The sequence below is a fragment of the Psittacula echo genome (assembly GCF_963264785.1).
Source record: "Psittacula echo genome assembly, chromosome: 10".
In the NCBI taxonomy this organism is placed as follows: Eukaryota; Metazoa; Chordata; class Aves; order Psittaciformes; family Psittacidae; genus Psittacula; species Psittacula echo.
The window spans coordinates 22,027,898-22,044,590 of NC_137741.1; the positions used below are offsets into that span (position 1 = coordinate 22,027,898).

Sequence of the window (16,693 nt, forward strand, 5' to 3'; positions counted from 1 at the left end):
GTGTACGTGGGTGCTCGGTGTGTGTGTGTGTGTACGTGGGTGCTCAGTGTGTGTGTGTGTGTGCACATGGGTGCTCAGTGTGTGTGTGTGTGTACATGGGTGCTCAGTGTGTGTGTGTGTGTACATGGGTGCTCAGTGTGTGTGTGTGTACGTGGGTGCTCAGTGTGTGTGTGTGTGTACATGGGTGCTCAGTGTGTGTGTGTGTGTATCTGGGTGCTCAGTGTGTGTGTGTGTGTACGTGGGTGCTCAGTGTGTGTGTGTGTGTACGTGGGTGCTCAGTGTGTGTGTGTGTACATGGGTGCTCGGTGTGTGTGTGTGTGTACGTGGGTGCTCGGTGTGTGTGTGTGTACGTGGGTGCTCAGTGTGTGTGTGTGTGTGCACATGGGTGCTCGGTGTGTGTGTGTGTGTACATGGGTGCTCAGTGTGTGTGTATGTGTACGTGGGTGCTCAGTGTGTGTGTGTGTGTACATGGGTGCTCGGTGTGTGTGTGTTTGTACGTGGGTGCTCAGTGTGTGTGTGTGTACATGGGTGCTCGGTGTGTGTGTGTGTGTGTGTACATGGGTGCTCGGTGTGTGTGTGTGTGTGTACGTGGGTGCTCAGTGTGTGTGTGTGTATGTGGGTGCTCAGTGTGTGTGTGTGTATCTGGGTGCTCAGTGTGTGTGTGTGTGTGTACATGGGTGCTCAGTGTGTGTGTGTGTATCTGGGTGCTCAGTGTGTGTGTGTGTGTGCACATGGGTGCTCAGTGTGTGTGTGTGTGTACGTGGGTGCTCAGTGTGTGTGTGTGTGTACATGGGTGCTCAGTGTGTGTGTGTGTACGTGGGTGCTCAGTGTGTGTGTGTGTACGTGGGTGCTCAGTGTGTGTGTGTGTACATGGGTGCTCAGTGTGTGTGTGTGTGTGTGTATGTGGGTGCTCAGTGTGTGTGTGTGTGTACATGGGTGCTCAGTGTGTGTGTGTGTACGTGGGTGCTCAGTGTGTGTGTGTGTACGTGGGTGCTCAGTGTGTGTGTGTGTACATGGGTGCTCAGTGTGTGTGTGTGTGTGTGTACATGGGTGCTCAGTGTGTGTGTGTGTATCTGGGTGCTCAGTGTGTGTGTGTGTGTGCACATGGGTGCTCAGTGTGTGTGTGTGTGTACGTGGGTGCTCAGTGTGTGTGTGTGTGTACATGGGTGCTCAGTGTGTGTGTGTGTACGTGGGTGCTCAGTGTGTGTGTGTGTATCTGGGTGCTCAGTGTGTGTGTGTGTGTGTGTACGTGGGTGCTCAGTGTGTGTGTGTGTGTACATGGGTGCTCAGTGTGTGTGTGTGTGTACGTGGGCGCTCAGTGTGTGTGTGTGTGTACATGGGTGCTCAGTGTGTGTGTGTACATGGGTGCTCAGTGTGTGTGTGTGGACATGGGTGCCCTGTCACCCGCTGCCAGGGGATGCTGGGTGCCTGCTCTGACGCCCCTCTGTGCCCGCAGGGGTGCAGCGCCAGGTCGTGCACTGTGTGGAGAAGCTGTCGGGCATCGTGGAGGAGCGGCACTGCGACGCGCTCACGCGCCCCGATGACCAGCAGCGCACGTGCAGCGAGGAGCCCTGCCCGGCCAGGTCTGCTGCCCCTTGATCCTTCTTGGCCAAAGGGGTGACCAGAGCGGGTGGGAGGTCGGTAGCTGCCACGCTGGACTGCAGCAGGATGTGTGCAGTGATTTGCACCCCTGGGTTTGCACCTCTCCTCAATCTCATGCTTGAGAATGGGTCCCAGACCCTGTGGTGGTCCAGGAGAGCAAATCCCTGTGCTTGCCCGACCACCACGGCGTGTTCCTTGCCCACACGGGAAGGCACCATGCGGGCAGGGCCTCTTCGTGTAGATAAACATCCCCGGCCCAACACAGGGGTTAATCCATTAAGTCTGAAGAAAAGGAGGCTCAGGCAGGACCTTATTGCTCTTTACAACTGCCCGACAGGAGGTTGTAGGGAGGTGGGATCAGTCTCTTCTAAGTAACAAGTGACAGGACAAGAGGAATCGGCCTCAAGCTGCACCAGGGCAGGTTTAGATGGAGCTGAGGAACAATTCCTGCCCCAGAGGGTGCTCAGGCATTGGAACAGGCTGCCCAGGGCAGGGCTGCAGTCACCGTCCCTGCAAGTGTTCACACACCGTGGAGACGAGGCCTCAGTGCCATGGGGGGTAGTGGTGGCCTTGGCAGTGCTGGGGAGCGAGCAGTTGGACTGGATGAGCTTAAAGGGCTTTTCCAACCTGGCTGATTCCATGATTCCATGATCCCTGCCTCCCAGTCTCTGTTCGCTGACCTTGGGCTGGAACACGAGCTGCACTTGGGATCATAAGGAATTCCCCCCTGGCCCCAGCTGATCCCTGCAGGCTGCCGAAGCCCGCGCGCATCTCGTGCACCTCCTGGCTCAGCCATTTCCCTTCCACGTGTCGCAGGTGGTGGGTCGGGGAGTGGCAGAAATGCTCCGCCAGCTGCGGGCGCGCGGGGCTGATGAAGAGGACGGTGCTGTGCATCCAGAGCGTGGCGCTGGACGAGCAGAGGGCCCTGCAGCACGCCGACTGCCAGCACCTCGCCAAGCCGGACGCCACCGCGCCCTGCCACCGGGACGTCCCCTGTCCCTCCCAGTGGGCCGTGGGGAACTGGTCCGAGGTGAGAAGGAGCAGCAGGGGGGTCTCGATGCCTTGTAAAGCTGGTGGGAGCTGGGGGCAAAGTGCCCCCGGACATCCTCGTCCTCAGCCTGCCTGGGAGTGGTGGGAGAACTCGTGGATGTGTTTCCGTGGGCTCATGCTGTAGCGCCAGCTCACAGGGGTGAGAATTCCATTGCATAGGGAGGTCTCAGAGTGCGGAAGGAGCACCGGGCTGCTTGCCTCTGCCCCATCGACTCCAAACCTCACTGCTCCCTCGGTCAGGGTGGTGGCCGCGCTCTGTGCTGTTGATGCAAGGAGGGCAGAAACAAGAGGCTTCCAACCCTTCGTTGGATTTTCCATCTTCCCCTTTGGTTTGGCAGAAGCCTTACAAATATTTCTTGTCTGAGGCACGATGTTCAGGGCAAGCCAGGATCTGGGTGCACCACGATGTGTGCGCATCTGCTGCAGGGGTGGGCAGACAGGGACCGCTCAGGGATGCTCCCAGGGAATGATGGGGGCATCCCATGTTTTTCAACACCTTTTTTATGAAAGAGAGGAGAAGGCCAAAAGGCCCCATGTATAAACCAGCACAGCCCTGGGACCCCCTGGGTAGCCTTCGTTCATTTCTGTATTGCTGTGGAGCAGCTTAGCCACAGGTTGAGGGGTTTAACCAGAAAATTACTGCTGCTGATCTAAGCCGAGGCTGCCAAAGTGTTCAGCGTGAAGGCAAATACCAGGAGAGAAATGTGAGCCTGGGAAGGGAGCTTGTTGCTAAGAAACAAAGGGAGTCAAAATGCGAACAGAAAATGGAAGGTTAAATGGGAGCTGGTTAGAAATGCTTTCCTAGGGCCCCACAAAAGCCACAATTGCAGGGCTGAGGCAGCACGGAGCCAGCACAAGCCACCAGCTGTCCTCCGTGGTGGTGGCACTGATGGATCTGTGAGCCCGGGCAAACGTGCTCCAGATCTGGAGATGTCAGGCATTTTCTGCCCTGTTTGCACTTAAAGTGAGAGCCCTCCTTCTTCTCCAGTCCCACCACCACCAGGAGTAAGGAGAGAAACGTGAGGGGCCTGGGAGCTTCCCGGAAGCACGGTTCTCTGTCCAGTGATGATAACAGGGGGTGGTTGCTCTCTCCCCACTTGCAGACTCTCTGGTGAGGCCGCCTGTGTGTGGCACCGGCAGCGCCCGGGCAGCCTGCAAAGCCTAAAGGGTTGTTTGAGGTTTGGGTAGCTCAGCAAAGTGCTTACACTGGCCCTTAGTGCCTTCGAAAGGACCCTAAAGCGATGTATGCCCAGCTTCGTGGACTTGCCAAAGAAGTTACCAGTGCAGCCTAGAGTAGTCTTTGTTGTCCATTAATACACAAATAGGGGCATCCGTCTCCTGGCAGGAGTATGTCCCTCCGTGCAGCCTGCCGTGATGCCTCCGGACAGCCACTGCCTGGAAGGAGATGTCCCATGGATGGACACCCACCCGGGAGCCCATTGGGACAGGCACAGGGAGCAGGGCAGGTCCCGGTGACTGAGCAAAGATGAGAAGGGCTCAGAACACAGCAGTATGCGTTGCCTGAGGAGCACATCTCCTGGGCAGCCCAGCTCAGTCCACCCTAACCCCTTAATTTTCATCTGCTGGTGGCTCTGCATCAAATCCTTGCCTCAGCACATCCATTTTCATCCAGATAACAGGGATTTCAGCTCCATTGGGTTTGTTTGCCTTGCTGACCAGTTGTTCTCCTTGGCTGGCTTGTCCGAGGCACTTTGATGTACGTGACTGATGCTCTGTGCCTCTGTCACCGCAGACTGCAGGGGCCTATGGCTTGTGCAGCCACATGTGATGTTAGTAGCACTGGCATTTACTTACCCAGCTGCAAACTTTGCTGTCATGCCCTCCAGTTTGTGGGTTTCTTCTGTTCTGAACAATCTCAAAGAGACTCTTATGCTGTAGGAGGGGTTGCCCTCAACAAAGCTCCTTATTGAGCCTGGGTTTTTCCCTACTAGGACTACACCCATGTTATTATTCCCTGCTTCACAAAGTTCTCTTCTAGAAGAGGAGATGCAGTTCACGGTGATAGGTCACACAAAAGACCTATTAGATCATCTTACCCCGTGCTCTGCACCATGGCCATCTCCCGGGAAAATTATTTCTGGCTGGATTGCAGGTCAGGGATCACTCTGAGCAAAGTATCCCGCAATTCCAGCCCTGCCTGGGATGGTCTCCAACGGGGAGACAGCCCTGGCTCTAGATGTGGCCAGTAATAACACTGCTTACTGGTGTGACCAGGACCTCCTGCTCCTGACTCCTGGTGCAGGGGACCCTATGCCATCGGTGGCACTGGCATAGGAGATGTCTTGGAACCCAGCTGGGTGGTGGGAGTGTGGTAGAGGGGCATGGAGCCCCTTCTCCCTGTGCCCCAAGCATTGTGGCACATGGGATGGTTGGGCACCCACTTTGGTATCTCAGAGGTGAGCACCGGTGAGGGGCATGGGCTCCTTCCCGGCTCTTCCTGCTGCACCCTGCACTGGCTGTGCTCCCATCCCTGACACCGGTGCCTCTCCTTTCCCAGTGCTCTGCCACGTGTGGCAATGGGACCCAGAGGCGCCCTGTTTACTGCAGCAACAGCACTGGAGCCGCCTGTGACCCTGCAGAAAGACCCAGCTCGGAAACTATTTGCTCCTTGCCACAGTGCCAGAAGAAATTGGACAGTGCCAGCATGGACTGGTCTGGCAGCGGGTCCTCCAGCAGGGAGATATTTAATGAAATCCATTACATTCCCAGCAACCACATTCCTAAATTTAACCCCTTAATTCCAAATCTTCCAGAGTCCAATGACGTCAATATCCTCACTGAGGAGGACTTCTCAGCCAGAAAGGGAAATGTCTTTGTTGATGATTTTTACTATGATTATAACTTCATCAACTTCCATGAGGATCTGTCTTACTATCCCTTCACGGAGAAGGAGACCAAAGGTGAGGAGCCTAAGCCAGGGCTGAGCACCAACAATGTGGAGGGGCCCCACGAGATGCCAGCTGATGTCCTGCACACCCCTGTCCTGGGAGGAGCAGCAAGTGAGGACCATTTGGTGACCAATGAAGCAAACACTTCTGCTCCTGTGTATGGTGAAGGAGAGATGGAGCCTGAGGGTTTTCGTGTCAATGACCTCCTGAGTGTGGTCCCTGAGGATGCGGAAACTGCTGTTCCCAGATATACCGTCCCCAGCTTTGTGGGTGAGGAGGAGGATGTAACCCTTGTGCCCCGCTCTGAGCAGCACTCACCCACCCAGAGCACCACGAGTCACAGCCATGACCACCCACCTCTGGATGAACCCTGGGGAGCTGTGCCGACAAGGACCAGTGCCGGGCAGGATGCTCCAGCCCAGGGCCTCGCTCCCCAGGCTCCTTCCCCAGCTGATTCCTCCCCACCACTGCCCACTGGCAGGAGCAGAGCTGGCACAGACAGGTCTGACAGCCATGGAGAGCCAGGGAGCCGTGGTGAGGAGCATGTGAGCCCCGAGGGGATGGGGAACACCAGCAGTGAGGAGCACCCCATGGCCGGTTCTGCAGGGAGAGCCCATGGAGGCTCAAGGAAAATGGATCTTGTCATCACTGGTGATGCTGATGATGCTGCCCCCAAGACCGCAGAGCAGGAAGGGTGGGAAGGAATGCCAGAGGGGACAGTGGGCACACACACAGTGCCAGCAGCTGATGAGCAATCCCATGGGACAGAGAGGGCAGATCTTTCCTTCCCCACTCCTCAGGGACCACGGTGGGAGGTGGAGATGGGAAGGGGCACTGGCAGCACCCATCGCCCTGCAAATTCCTATCCCGTGGGTGCTGATGGTGGCTCTGCAGGGCAGGCAGAGCTCCACACCCCCACCTCCCTGACCTTGCCCCCCTTGGTGGCCACTACAGCCTCTCCAGCAGCAGTGTCCTTGTCCCCGGCCATGTCTGGACCAGCCACCCAGCTCACCTCCAGTGGCCTCACCCAGCAAGCTCCCCCAGCACCAGCCGTGCCCACAGCTCTAGCTCACAGCTCTCCTGTGCACCTAGTGGGAGCATCAGCCTCCGAGTCCCCCTCAGCATGGTGGACCATGGGGGTATCCCGGCACCTGGAGCTGGGATCAGTCCATGAAGAGCACAGCTCCCACAGGGCCCCACTCAGCAGCACCACATCGGGGGAGCTCTCGCCATGGGCAACCTCAGGGACATTTGCTTTCCATGATGGGGAGCAGGAGTTATCCCAGCCCACCCTTGTCCCCCCGTTGCCCTGGGAGGATGAAAAGACGGAGAAGGAGGAAGCTTTGCTTCTACCATTGACCACTGTGGGAGCCACTGTGATGCCCAGCTGGGAGGTCGGGAACTGGAGCGAGGTATGTGTTGAGTCCTGTGAAGTGTGATATGGTGGGGATGGAGGTGAGACCTGTCCCTCTCCTGGCTGGTCCCTGGGGCATTGCTTTTGCATGCAGAAAATGTGCATGGCTCACACAGGTACTTTTGCATTTTCATAGAGTCATAGAACCATGAAATGGTTTGTGTTGGAAGGGACCTTAAAGCTCCTCCAGCTCCAGCCCATGCCACAGGCAGGGACCCCTTCCACTGGAGCAGCTTGCTCCAAGCCCCTGTGTCCAACCTGGCCTTGAACACTGCCAGGGATGGGGCAGCCACAGCTTCTCTGGGCACCCTGGGCCATGCCAGGCAGTGCTGGGCACAGCGTCTGGGGAAGCTCCTCACTCCACATCATCCCACAGCCCTGCTTCCGCACGCCCCGGTTTCACTGGCACCCTCCTGATGCCTGCGAGTCCCCAGGAACATTGCTGCTGGGCCACTGGTTTCCCTCCTTGGCCAGAGGCAGGCACAGGGCATGGGGGGCATCGGGGGGCATCGGGGGGCAGCGCTGCTGGGGCTGGCAGGAGAGGAGAGGACCAGGGGCCCCTCTCCTGTGTTGCAGTGCTCGGTCACGTGCGGCGTGGGTGCGATCTGGAGGACCGTGCGTTGCAGCACCGGCAGTGACACTGCCTGCGCCGCTGCCAACAAACCCGTCCCTGCTCGGAGGTGTTCGCTGAGACCCTGCTCCACGTGGCGTGTGGGGAACTGGAGCAAGGTAAGTGGGAATGCAGCCGCTGGGCTCCTGGAAAACCCTGGCTGCTCTGCACTGCCAGGGGGCATTTGCAGTGGGGTTGGGTGAATCTGGTGAGTTCAGTAGTGGGAAACAAACCTCTTTGCTCTGCGTGGCTGCTGTTTCTTGGAGCCATCAGTTATCCAATGCATAAAGACTGTTGCTGTTACAGCTGGAAGCCAATTGTGTTCAGAGGGATGGTAACGACAGACACAGAGCTGCCTGTGCTTTTCTCTAGCTTGGTCTAGAGAAAGAGGTTGAGCATCAACCCAGTCCAGCCCAAGGCAGAGCATGTCTCTGGGGTCACCTCCCACTGCCAAAGGGATCCCCCCGTGCCAGCCCTTGCTGCCCTTCCCTGACCTGATGCCTGTGTTGTCTTGCAGTGCTCCAGGAGCTGTGGTGGAGGCACGAAGGTTCGGGACGTGCATTGCATCGACACCAGAGACCAGAGGCTGCTTCGGCCCTTCCACTGCCAGGCTGTGCTGTACAAGCCGCCCGCGCAGCTCCCCTGCCAGAGCTCGCCGTGCCTGGACTGGTACACGTCCTCCTGGAGAGAGGTGGGCGCCGCTGGGCAGGGGGATGAGCCTGGGGGGCAGTGCTCAACGCGCGCTGGGCACGAGCAGTCGTTCTTCCTCTCTCCCTCGAAGCATGCGCAGCCACGGCTCGGCATTTGCTTGCCCAGAACAAATCCTAGAACCATAGAATGGTTTGGGTTGGAAGGGACCTTCAAAGCTCATCCAGTCCAACCCCCTGCAGTGAGCAGGGACATCTTCAACTAGACCAGGTTGCCCAGCACCACATCCAGCCTGGCCTTGAGTGCTCAGTAGCTGGGGAAGAGCTGCCTGCAGTGATGGGCCTCACTGGAGCCCCCCAGTCGCTGCTGCAGGCATGCAGCAGGCTTAGCCTGTCCCTTCGGATGCCTGCAAGACCTCAGCAGCAGTTGCAGTGGGTCCGCGAGACCCTCCTGCCTCCAGGAACCTCCCAGGCAGCTTCAAGCACTGAGAAGGAAGTCACCCACTAGCAGCAGGGGAGGCTGCAAAGGGGATGCTCCATGTGGGCAGTGGGGTTTGTGTGTCTGCAGCGTGGGTTCGCAGTGTGTTTCCTGAAGACCCCAATGCATGGGGCGCGTTGCCCTCCTGTTGTGCTTCCCCTCCCATGGCTCGTGTCTCGGCAGTGCTCGGAGCCGTGCGGCGGCGGGGAGCAGGAGCGGTTGGTGACGTGCCCGGAGCCGGGGCGCTGCGAGGAGCTGCTGCGGCCCAACACCACCCGGCCCTGCAACACGCACCCCTGCACCACCTGGGTGGTGGGCTCCTGGGGAGAGGTGAGCTGGGAATGCAGGGAATAGGGGGAAACCGGCCCTCAAATCCCAGCCGGCGGCTGCTGGGGGGTCTGGTAGCACTGGGGGTGCCTCTGCACGGCACGGGGATGGGTCCCCTGGGGCTGACGGGGCTGCCCTGCTCCCACAGTGCACGGCTCCCTGCGGCGGGGGCATCCAGCGGCGCCAGGTCAAGTGCATCAACACCAGGACGGGGCTGGCCGAGGAGGACAGCAGCCTCTGCGGCCACGAGCCCTGGCCCGAGAGCACCCAGAAGTGCAACCCGCAGGGCTGCGAGAGCTCCGAGCCAGGTAAGCAGCACCCCACGGCCCTTCTGCCTGTCCTGGAAGCTGAACGTGTTGTCTTTAGTGTGCTTACGCTCCCCACACAGCAGCAGCAGCACCTGGGGTGGGACGGTCTGGGTGCCACAGCCAAGCCTGCGGTCCAGGCACAGGGAAGGGCAACGGGCACATTGTGCTTGAGGTGCTGCCCGATGGGGAACTGCAGCTGCCTGCAGCAAGGGGGTGATGGGAGGAAGGAAAAACCAGTCAGCCCACTGGAAAGCGATGTCTGTGGGAAGGTGGAGGGGGTGTTTTGTACATGAATTGCATAAGGCTGGCTTGGCTAATTGATAATTAAGTGGGAATGTCATAACCGTCTATAAATGACCGGAGTGTTCGGGTCTCAAGGGGCTGAGTGTGGTTTTTTACTGGCACAAGCGTGGGCTGGCATGTGCTTGTTGGGGGCAGCCATTCTCCAGCATCTTTGGGTCGGTCTGTGCAGCCTCTGCAGTGAGTTGGTGCCATGAGAGCCATGCAAAGTGCCCACAGCTTCATTTACCTGCTCTGGCTGCAGCCGCAGCGCTTGGCCGTGCCACAGATGCTCACTTGGCTTCTCCTCTTGCTGTCACTCAGAGAGGTAGATCCCAGGGCACCAGGCAGTTCCATATAACCCAGAAATCTGTGGGCTGCAGGGGGTTAACAGCACTTGAAGGGAAAGCCGTGTAATGAGGGGATTAGATGCCATTGGCACAAGGATGCACACCTCTGTGCAGGCCCCCGTCTGCAGCCAGGACATCCATCCTCATCCTTTCAGCTATTTTTGTCCTGTATCCAGCTGTGTTTCCCCTAACACCTATCCTGGAGAGGGCAGAAGCATTGGCTTTGGTTACCTAGGATCTGGAGACTGACTGCTGGCCATCAGGATGCTTTTAGCCATCAAACCACTCCTGCTGGTTTGGCTGCGTTTGCAGGTCTGTTGAGGAGATCAGCACTTAGGAAATGATTACTCAGGCTCGCTCCAGAAATGATGTGTGGTTCCGGCTGGGTTTGTCAAGGGAAGATTTCCGTGCAGGGTTTGCTGATGGGAGCTGTGCAGCCACGCAGCGCAGCCGAGGCTGCACCACAGAAACCACTCAGATGTGTAGGAAGCACAGAAATAAATGTGACAATCCTGGATTAAGAATGACATAAATGCTCTGGCTGCAGCCCAGGGCAGGAAACGCCTCTTGGAAATACAAACATCTCCTGCCAGAGCATGAAGAGGAACAGAACTTTCACATGGCAGGAAATCACAGATGTGTAAATCCACAGGCAGAGGCTCCCAGAAAAGGCATGAGCATAAACTCCAGCCCTTTCCTGTCTTCTGAGGGATCCTTGCTGCACAAGATGAATGCAGGCTGGAGTGATTCTTGTGTTTGTGTTAGGAGCACAAGGAGCCTCTACCTCCCCCCTAACATGAGGTGCGCTGGTACCAGCAAAATCATCTGTTTGCCTTTGTGAGCAGTGGTGCTCCTGCAGGACACACAAATGCAGTAACCCCAGTAGAGTTTAAATGTTACAACCATCAGCAGCTGGATTTTAGACAGCGATGGAACAGGCTGAGCACAAAGGAACATCTCGCCGGCCAGCAGCTCTCCTCAGTGAAAGGTCAGAATTCATTAGAGCAGAAACCTGCTCTGTTCCCAGCACATAAATGAATTGAGGGTGTTTTTAAATGTGCCTGTTGTTTTACAGCTGCATCCAGCTGTGAGCAGTGAAGTTGGGGTTGGTCATGTCCTTAGATGGCTGCTGGGGAGCACTGAGCCCGTCAGGTACCCAGATACCTCCGTGTGATGCCTCTGTGAGAGACCGGGGACATTTCTCTCGCTCCATGCTAAGACAAGGAGCTCAAACGAATGCAGCTCCAGTGCAGGAAAGCCTGCACGAGGGCTGAGAGCTGCTGCTCTCACCTTGCTGTCGGGAGCTGGGAAAGCCCCGCAGCTCCTCACCGGCATCCAGAGAACGAGGAGGACATCGCTGTCCCCCTGGCAGCACAGCCAGGGCAATGGGAGCTGGAACAGCTCTGCTGGAGCTGGGGCAGGGCTGCGGGGAGATAAGAGCAGCTCTGGCTCAGGAAAGCCTGTTGCTGTCTGATTTCACCGTGCCGAGGCCGGGCCCGAGCAGGGCTCTCACACCCACACCGGTCACTCCCGTTACCGGATCATTTCTTGTAAGTCAGAGCTGGAAGAAAGCCCTCCCAGTGTGTTTATTGCTGTGCTGAAGAATTCCCCTTTGGTTTGTGGCCATCTTGGAAGGGAGTGGAGCAGCAGGTCCCACGTGAGTGCTCGGGGAACCGGTGCTGGTTCATCCAGCAGGTCAAAGAGATCTCAAACACAGAAGCAGCAACTGCTTCACATTGGAGGAGGATGAATGGACAGGACAAAGGGAATGGCTTTAACCTGCCAGAGGGGAGACTGAGATGAGCTCTTAGGCAGAAGCTCTTCCCTGTGAGGGTGCTGAGGCGCTGGCACAGGGTGCCCAGAGAAGCTGTGGCTGCCCCATCCCTGGCAGTGTTCAAGGCAGGTTCAGCACCAGGGCAAACCCCTGGTGCCCTTTTCAACTGCTGTTGTTTGTGCTGCTCTGGGCTCATGATTCAGGCTCTGGTTGTATTTCAAGCCTAACTGGCAATTAGATGTTATATTCCTGCTTGCTCTGAGTAGAGAAAAGAAATTATCCATGGCTCTGCCTGCAGCTGCATTTGTCCGTGGGGGATACATGCTCAAAGTAATTGCAGCAAATTCCAATTTTCTCTGTCATTTGAGCACGCAGGTCTGTGTTCAAGTGGGAAGACAGAGAGGTGCTGCTGGAGTTAAGTGCCCTTTACTTACTGCTAACAACAGGTGCCAGTGGAAAAGGGATGCTTGGGAGAGGGTTCCCTGGGTTCTATTAAATGTAGGAGAAAGGATGCTTCTCCCATTGTGTAAATCACAATGAACCTGAGCAGAGTACAAGAATCTGCTTCTCTTCTGCCTTGGGTGCTGGTGTGTGGACATGGAGCACCCTATGCAGGCACCCAGGGGACACTGGAGCTCCTCTGCCAGGACCCTCTTGCCCAGCCTGGCAGGGAGGAGGCAAAGCCTAATCCCAACAATGCAAGATTAACCCCTGCTTAGCTCTGAAAACTCTCCTGAGTACATCCAAGGCATATTTTTCAGAGCAGAAGACCTTCAGCAAAGAGGATACTGCCCCTGAAGTGCTGCAAACAGAGAAAGCAAAGGCAAAAGTGAAGGAGTGGAGCACAGGTACTTGGCTGGAGGATGAACCCTGCTCAGCCTCCACAGTTACGCTCTGAGGTCCTGCCTGGAGTCGGTTTCCCTCGGTGTTGAACTAGAGGAGGGCTCAGGGCTGCTGTCAAGCTCCATTCCCCTGCCTGGTCCGTGTGTTCAGGGAAAGGCAGAAGGAGCAAGGACTCCATTGGTGGGTCTCGGAGCTGGCCTGGCTGTGGGAAGCTCTGGATGCAGCGTGGTCAAAGCGGCTGGGGATTCTGGAGAGTCAGACAGGTCATAGTCAGTGACCCGTTTCACAGAGCTGGCTTCTTCTCCCCCTCCCTGCAGTCATGAGAAGCAAGGGGAAGACAATGAGGAGTGAAGGGGGAGTCCTGGCTTGGCTGCAGCTCTTTGGAAATGAGAATTCCTCTCTCTTGGATCCAGGGGCTCTAAAAACTGGATAATCCCTCTCAGCATCTTAGAGAGCACCAGCATTTCCTCCTCCCAGGCTGGGTGCTATGGAGGGGTCAGTGGGAGCTCTGTGATGGTGCTGAGCGCGACGTGCCAGGAGCAGCAGGGCTGACACCGCGCAGGCAAACCCGGCAGCTCTAGTGCTGCCTTCGCCAGGGCTCATTCCCAGGGGAGGGCGCCGCAGCTCCAGAGCAGGAGCCTGGGATAATGCTTGTTAAACCCTGGCACTGGCTCTGGGAGCATCCCCAAGGGCAGAGGTGAGCAGCTTAACTCGCTGGTTGTGCTGAGCTCAGCTCTGAGCTGGACCTACCCCTGCTTTCCCAAAACCTGCTCCAGGAAGTTTATTTTCCCCAGCACAGAAGTAAATGCTTTAGGGCTGGATGGCAGGAGCTGAAATGAAATTTAAAGCGGCTTCCACTTGAAAAAACCACCAGAGAGGTGGGGGGCTCAGCCTCCAATGTGCTGACTGAGCCTGGATGCTAAAGCCCTGCTTTAAGCTATTTCTTTCGATGAGAATTTGGCACAGGCTTACAGAGCCCGTGTTCAAATGAAGTGTTAGGATCGCATAAAAAATTGTTAATGGGAAAAAACCAGCAGTAAAGGGATTAAAAGCAACGTGGGTCAGTTCTGCAGGGACCTCTGTGGAGAGCTGACAAATGAAGTGCTTATTACAGCTTCCCTTGCCCAAGAGCAGATTCTAGGGAGGACTCAGGAGCTCAGCCAGGATTGCAGACCTGAGCATGACCCCACACACATCCAGCTGAGACGCTGCATTGGCCAGAGCCTGATGTGGGACAGCAGCTCCCCTTGACCTCGTGCGATGGAAGCACGCTGGGACCCCGGGTCCCATGGAAGGTGATGGAGGGGTTGTGGCACTGCCTCCAGCCACGGGTGCTGGCTCTTCCCCACCCTCTGCTCAGCCCATCCCTGCTGTTCCTTTGCAGCAGGCTCATACCTCTGCAGATAACGTGGTGTGCACAGAGCAGTAACTCCTGGCAGGACACCAATGGGCTTATTCACACTGTGCGTGGCTCCAGGTAGTGCAGGTACTGAGCTTCCTACAGGCACCCAGCGTTTTGTCGCATTGGAAAGGGATCGGAGAAGAGCCAACCCATCACCTCTGGTCCTGGAAAGCAGCGAGAGGCCCCAGCAGCCTCACAGCTCTTTCAAGGGAAGGCAGGAGGCAACTTGGTTGTGATCCATAAATAGCTTTCTAGGAAGGCTGCTGCGATAAGGGAGGGCTGGTGAGCGGGGACCAGCCCGGCGAGGCACAGCAGCAGTGATCTACAAATACCGCAGTGCTGGCAGGGGGCAGGCACTGACCCCCTGGAGCACCGGCGCCATTCCCAGCCTTCCAGGAGGGATTTTTAACTGCGTTCTAAACGCTGGGGAGGTTTGACTGCTGTTCCCCTTGTTCCATGCACTGCAGTGAATAATTAACCCCCCGGAGCACACCAATGTCTGTGCCTGCCAGGAGCCGTGGCTGGGTTCTCTGTTTCCCCTATTCAATATCGCTTCCAATCCCAGCAACCTGAACCACCCTGAGTTATAAATCCCATGGGAAGCTCAGGGCGGGCAGGTGGGGGTTACCCAGCGGTCATGGCCCGGTGAAGAGTAAATGATTACTGAATGCTGCAGGAGGCAGGGACGGCTGAGATCACTGAGCTGAGGTCACTGAGCTGTGCCAGTGCGTTTCAAGAGCCATGGAATGGTTTGCGTTGGAAGGGACCTTAAAGCTCATCCAGTTCCAACCCCTGCCACAGGCAGGGACACCTTCCACTAGGGCAGGTTGCTCCAAGCCATGTATTGGTGTGCTCCAGTGTCCCAGTGCAGAAGGGTCCTGGGGGTTCAGAGAATGCTGTGCAGAGCCGCAGGGATGCTCCCAGGGAATTCCATCCCTGAGACCCCAATGGAGCATCACATGAGCAAACTCCTTCCTTTTCCTGAGCGGCTCTGGCTGCACAGTGATTTCTGCTCAACCAGCAGGACAAATCCGCATTGTCCCGCAGCTCCCAGGGCTTAGAGCAACCCCCAGACTGGGAGTCTGCTGTGGGGCTGGGATCCAGCACTCGATCCCAGCCTGGAGGCAGCTGTTGGATCCAACAGCACTGGCAAGGAGCAGCGTCTGTGTTAAAGGGTTTGTTGAGGGCACAGAGGCGCTATTGCCGGGCAGAAAGAGCTGTTGCTGGAGAGGAAATACCTCTGCTGAAATAGGAGGTTAATTTTAGAGCCATGGAGTGACCTCCCTGCAGAGGGGCTGGGGGGGAGGGCTGTGACTGAAATCCCAACGGGGGAAAAGTCTCTGCTCTGCATCTGCTGCATCCTTCACATCAGCGGCTGCGGCCGGCTCGTCCCCGTGGGAATCGGGGCAGCAGCTTTTCCCTGAGCACAGCCTTTGTTCACAGAGGGGTGATGGTGAGAGGTGATGGTCACCGAGAGCCCCCCCTGCCCCATCCCTGTGCTTCCCAGCTGGAAAGTGTCCTGAGAAAGAGAAAAGCCCATTTTGCCCCATTTCTGTGTGTGCTTAGCATGGTCCCAGGCAGAGGGTGCCCAGGGAGAGGCAGTGGAGGGGACTGGGGGGTGATGGCCCAGGGGAGCACCGACTCTGCCCTTGTCAGACACAAACTGTCATTTATATTGATCACTTGTATAGGGGTAAAATCAGAGCTGATGCAGGTTAAATGAGTCTCACACAGCGGGGTGAGGTGCTGGAGGCTCAGTGAGGTGCGCGCTTAGTTTGATATAAGGAAGGAAACGAGGAAGCTAAAAGTTAAACCAAGCCGACTCCATGTTCTTATGAACAGTGGCAGGGTGGTGATGGGTCTCTGTTGCCTGGCTGAGCCTGGCCTGGCTGGTGATGGAGCTGGGAGCCGCTGGGGCTGACACCTGCAGGAAGGGAACCAGACGATGCAGGCTCTCAAAACAAACACAGTGAAGGAAAATGAGGTCTCTCCTTTCTGCCGCCGCTGGGGGAGGTCTGGCACTGGGAGGAGATGGCCCTGCAGTTTGTCACCTCTCCCTGGCCTCCAGCACGGACCCTCCTCACCAGGAGCGAGCCCTGGGCTCAGCCCCACTCGCCCATCCTCAGCCCTAGCGAGGCCACGTCTGGAGTTCTGTGTCCAGTTCTGGGCTCCTCAGTACAAGAAAGACAAAGGAGCTACTGGAGAGGGGCCAGTGGAGGCCACAAGGATGCTCCGGGGTCTGGAGCATCTTTCCTATGAGGAGAGATCGCAGGAGCTGGGCCTGTTAGTCTGGAAAAGAGCAGGCTGAGAGGGGATCTTATCAGTGCAGTATCTCTTTCCAGTGGTGCCCAGTGACAGGATGAGGAGCAATGGCCATAAACCAAAACACAACAAGTTTCACCTCAACATGAGGACAAACTTCTTTATGCTGAGGGTGGCAAAGCCCTGGAACAGGCTGCCCAGGGGAGCTGTGGCATCTCCCTCTCTGGAGACAGTCAAAACCCACCTGGGTTCCTGTGTAACCTGCTCTGAGTGGCCCTGCCTGGGCAGGGGGTTGGACTGGACGATCTGCAGAGGTCCCTTCCAACCTCTATGGTTTTGCTACCTTGAGAAGATGCTGCAGAGCAGCGCAGGTGTTGCTTCTGCTGGCAGTTAGAAACGTTCAGGATGCTGGTGCCCAGGTGAAGGTGGGCTCTGCGT

General features: G+C 57.0%; 1 protein-coding gene across 1 annotated transcript in view; it reads left to right on the forward strand.

Annotated features, from left to right (window-relative positions):
* ADAMTS7 (ADAM metallopeptidase with thrombospondin type 1 motif 7) overlaps nucleotides 1-16,693 on the forward strand; it is a gene marked incomplete at its 5' end in the record, with an annotated part of 46,232 nt that overhangs the window by 25,156 nt on the left and 4,383 nt on the right. Inside the window, 7 exons of the mRNA XM_080626494.1 lie at nucleotides 1,457-1,583; nucleotides 2,419-2,632; nucleotides 5,171-6,973; nucleotides 7,552-7,704; nucleotides 8,103-8,276; nucleotides 8,894-9,040; nucleotides 9,186-9,345. Of these exons, the coding sequence (XP_080482620.1) occupies nucleotides 1,457-1,583; nucleotides 2,419-2,632; nucleotides 5,171-6,973; nucleotides 7,552-7,704; nucleotides 8,103-8,276; nucleotides 8,894-9,040; nucleotides 9,186-9,345 (2,778 nt within the window). The remainder of the gene's footprint in view (nucleotides 1-1,456; nucleotides 1,584-2,418; nucleotides 2,633-5,170; nucleotides 6,974-7,551; nucleotides 7,705-8,102; nucleotides 8,277-8,893; nucleotides 9,041-9,185; nucleotides 9,346-16,693) is intronic.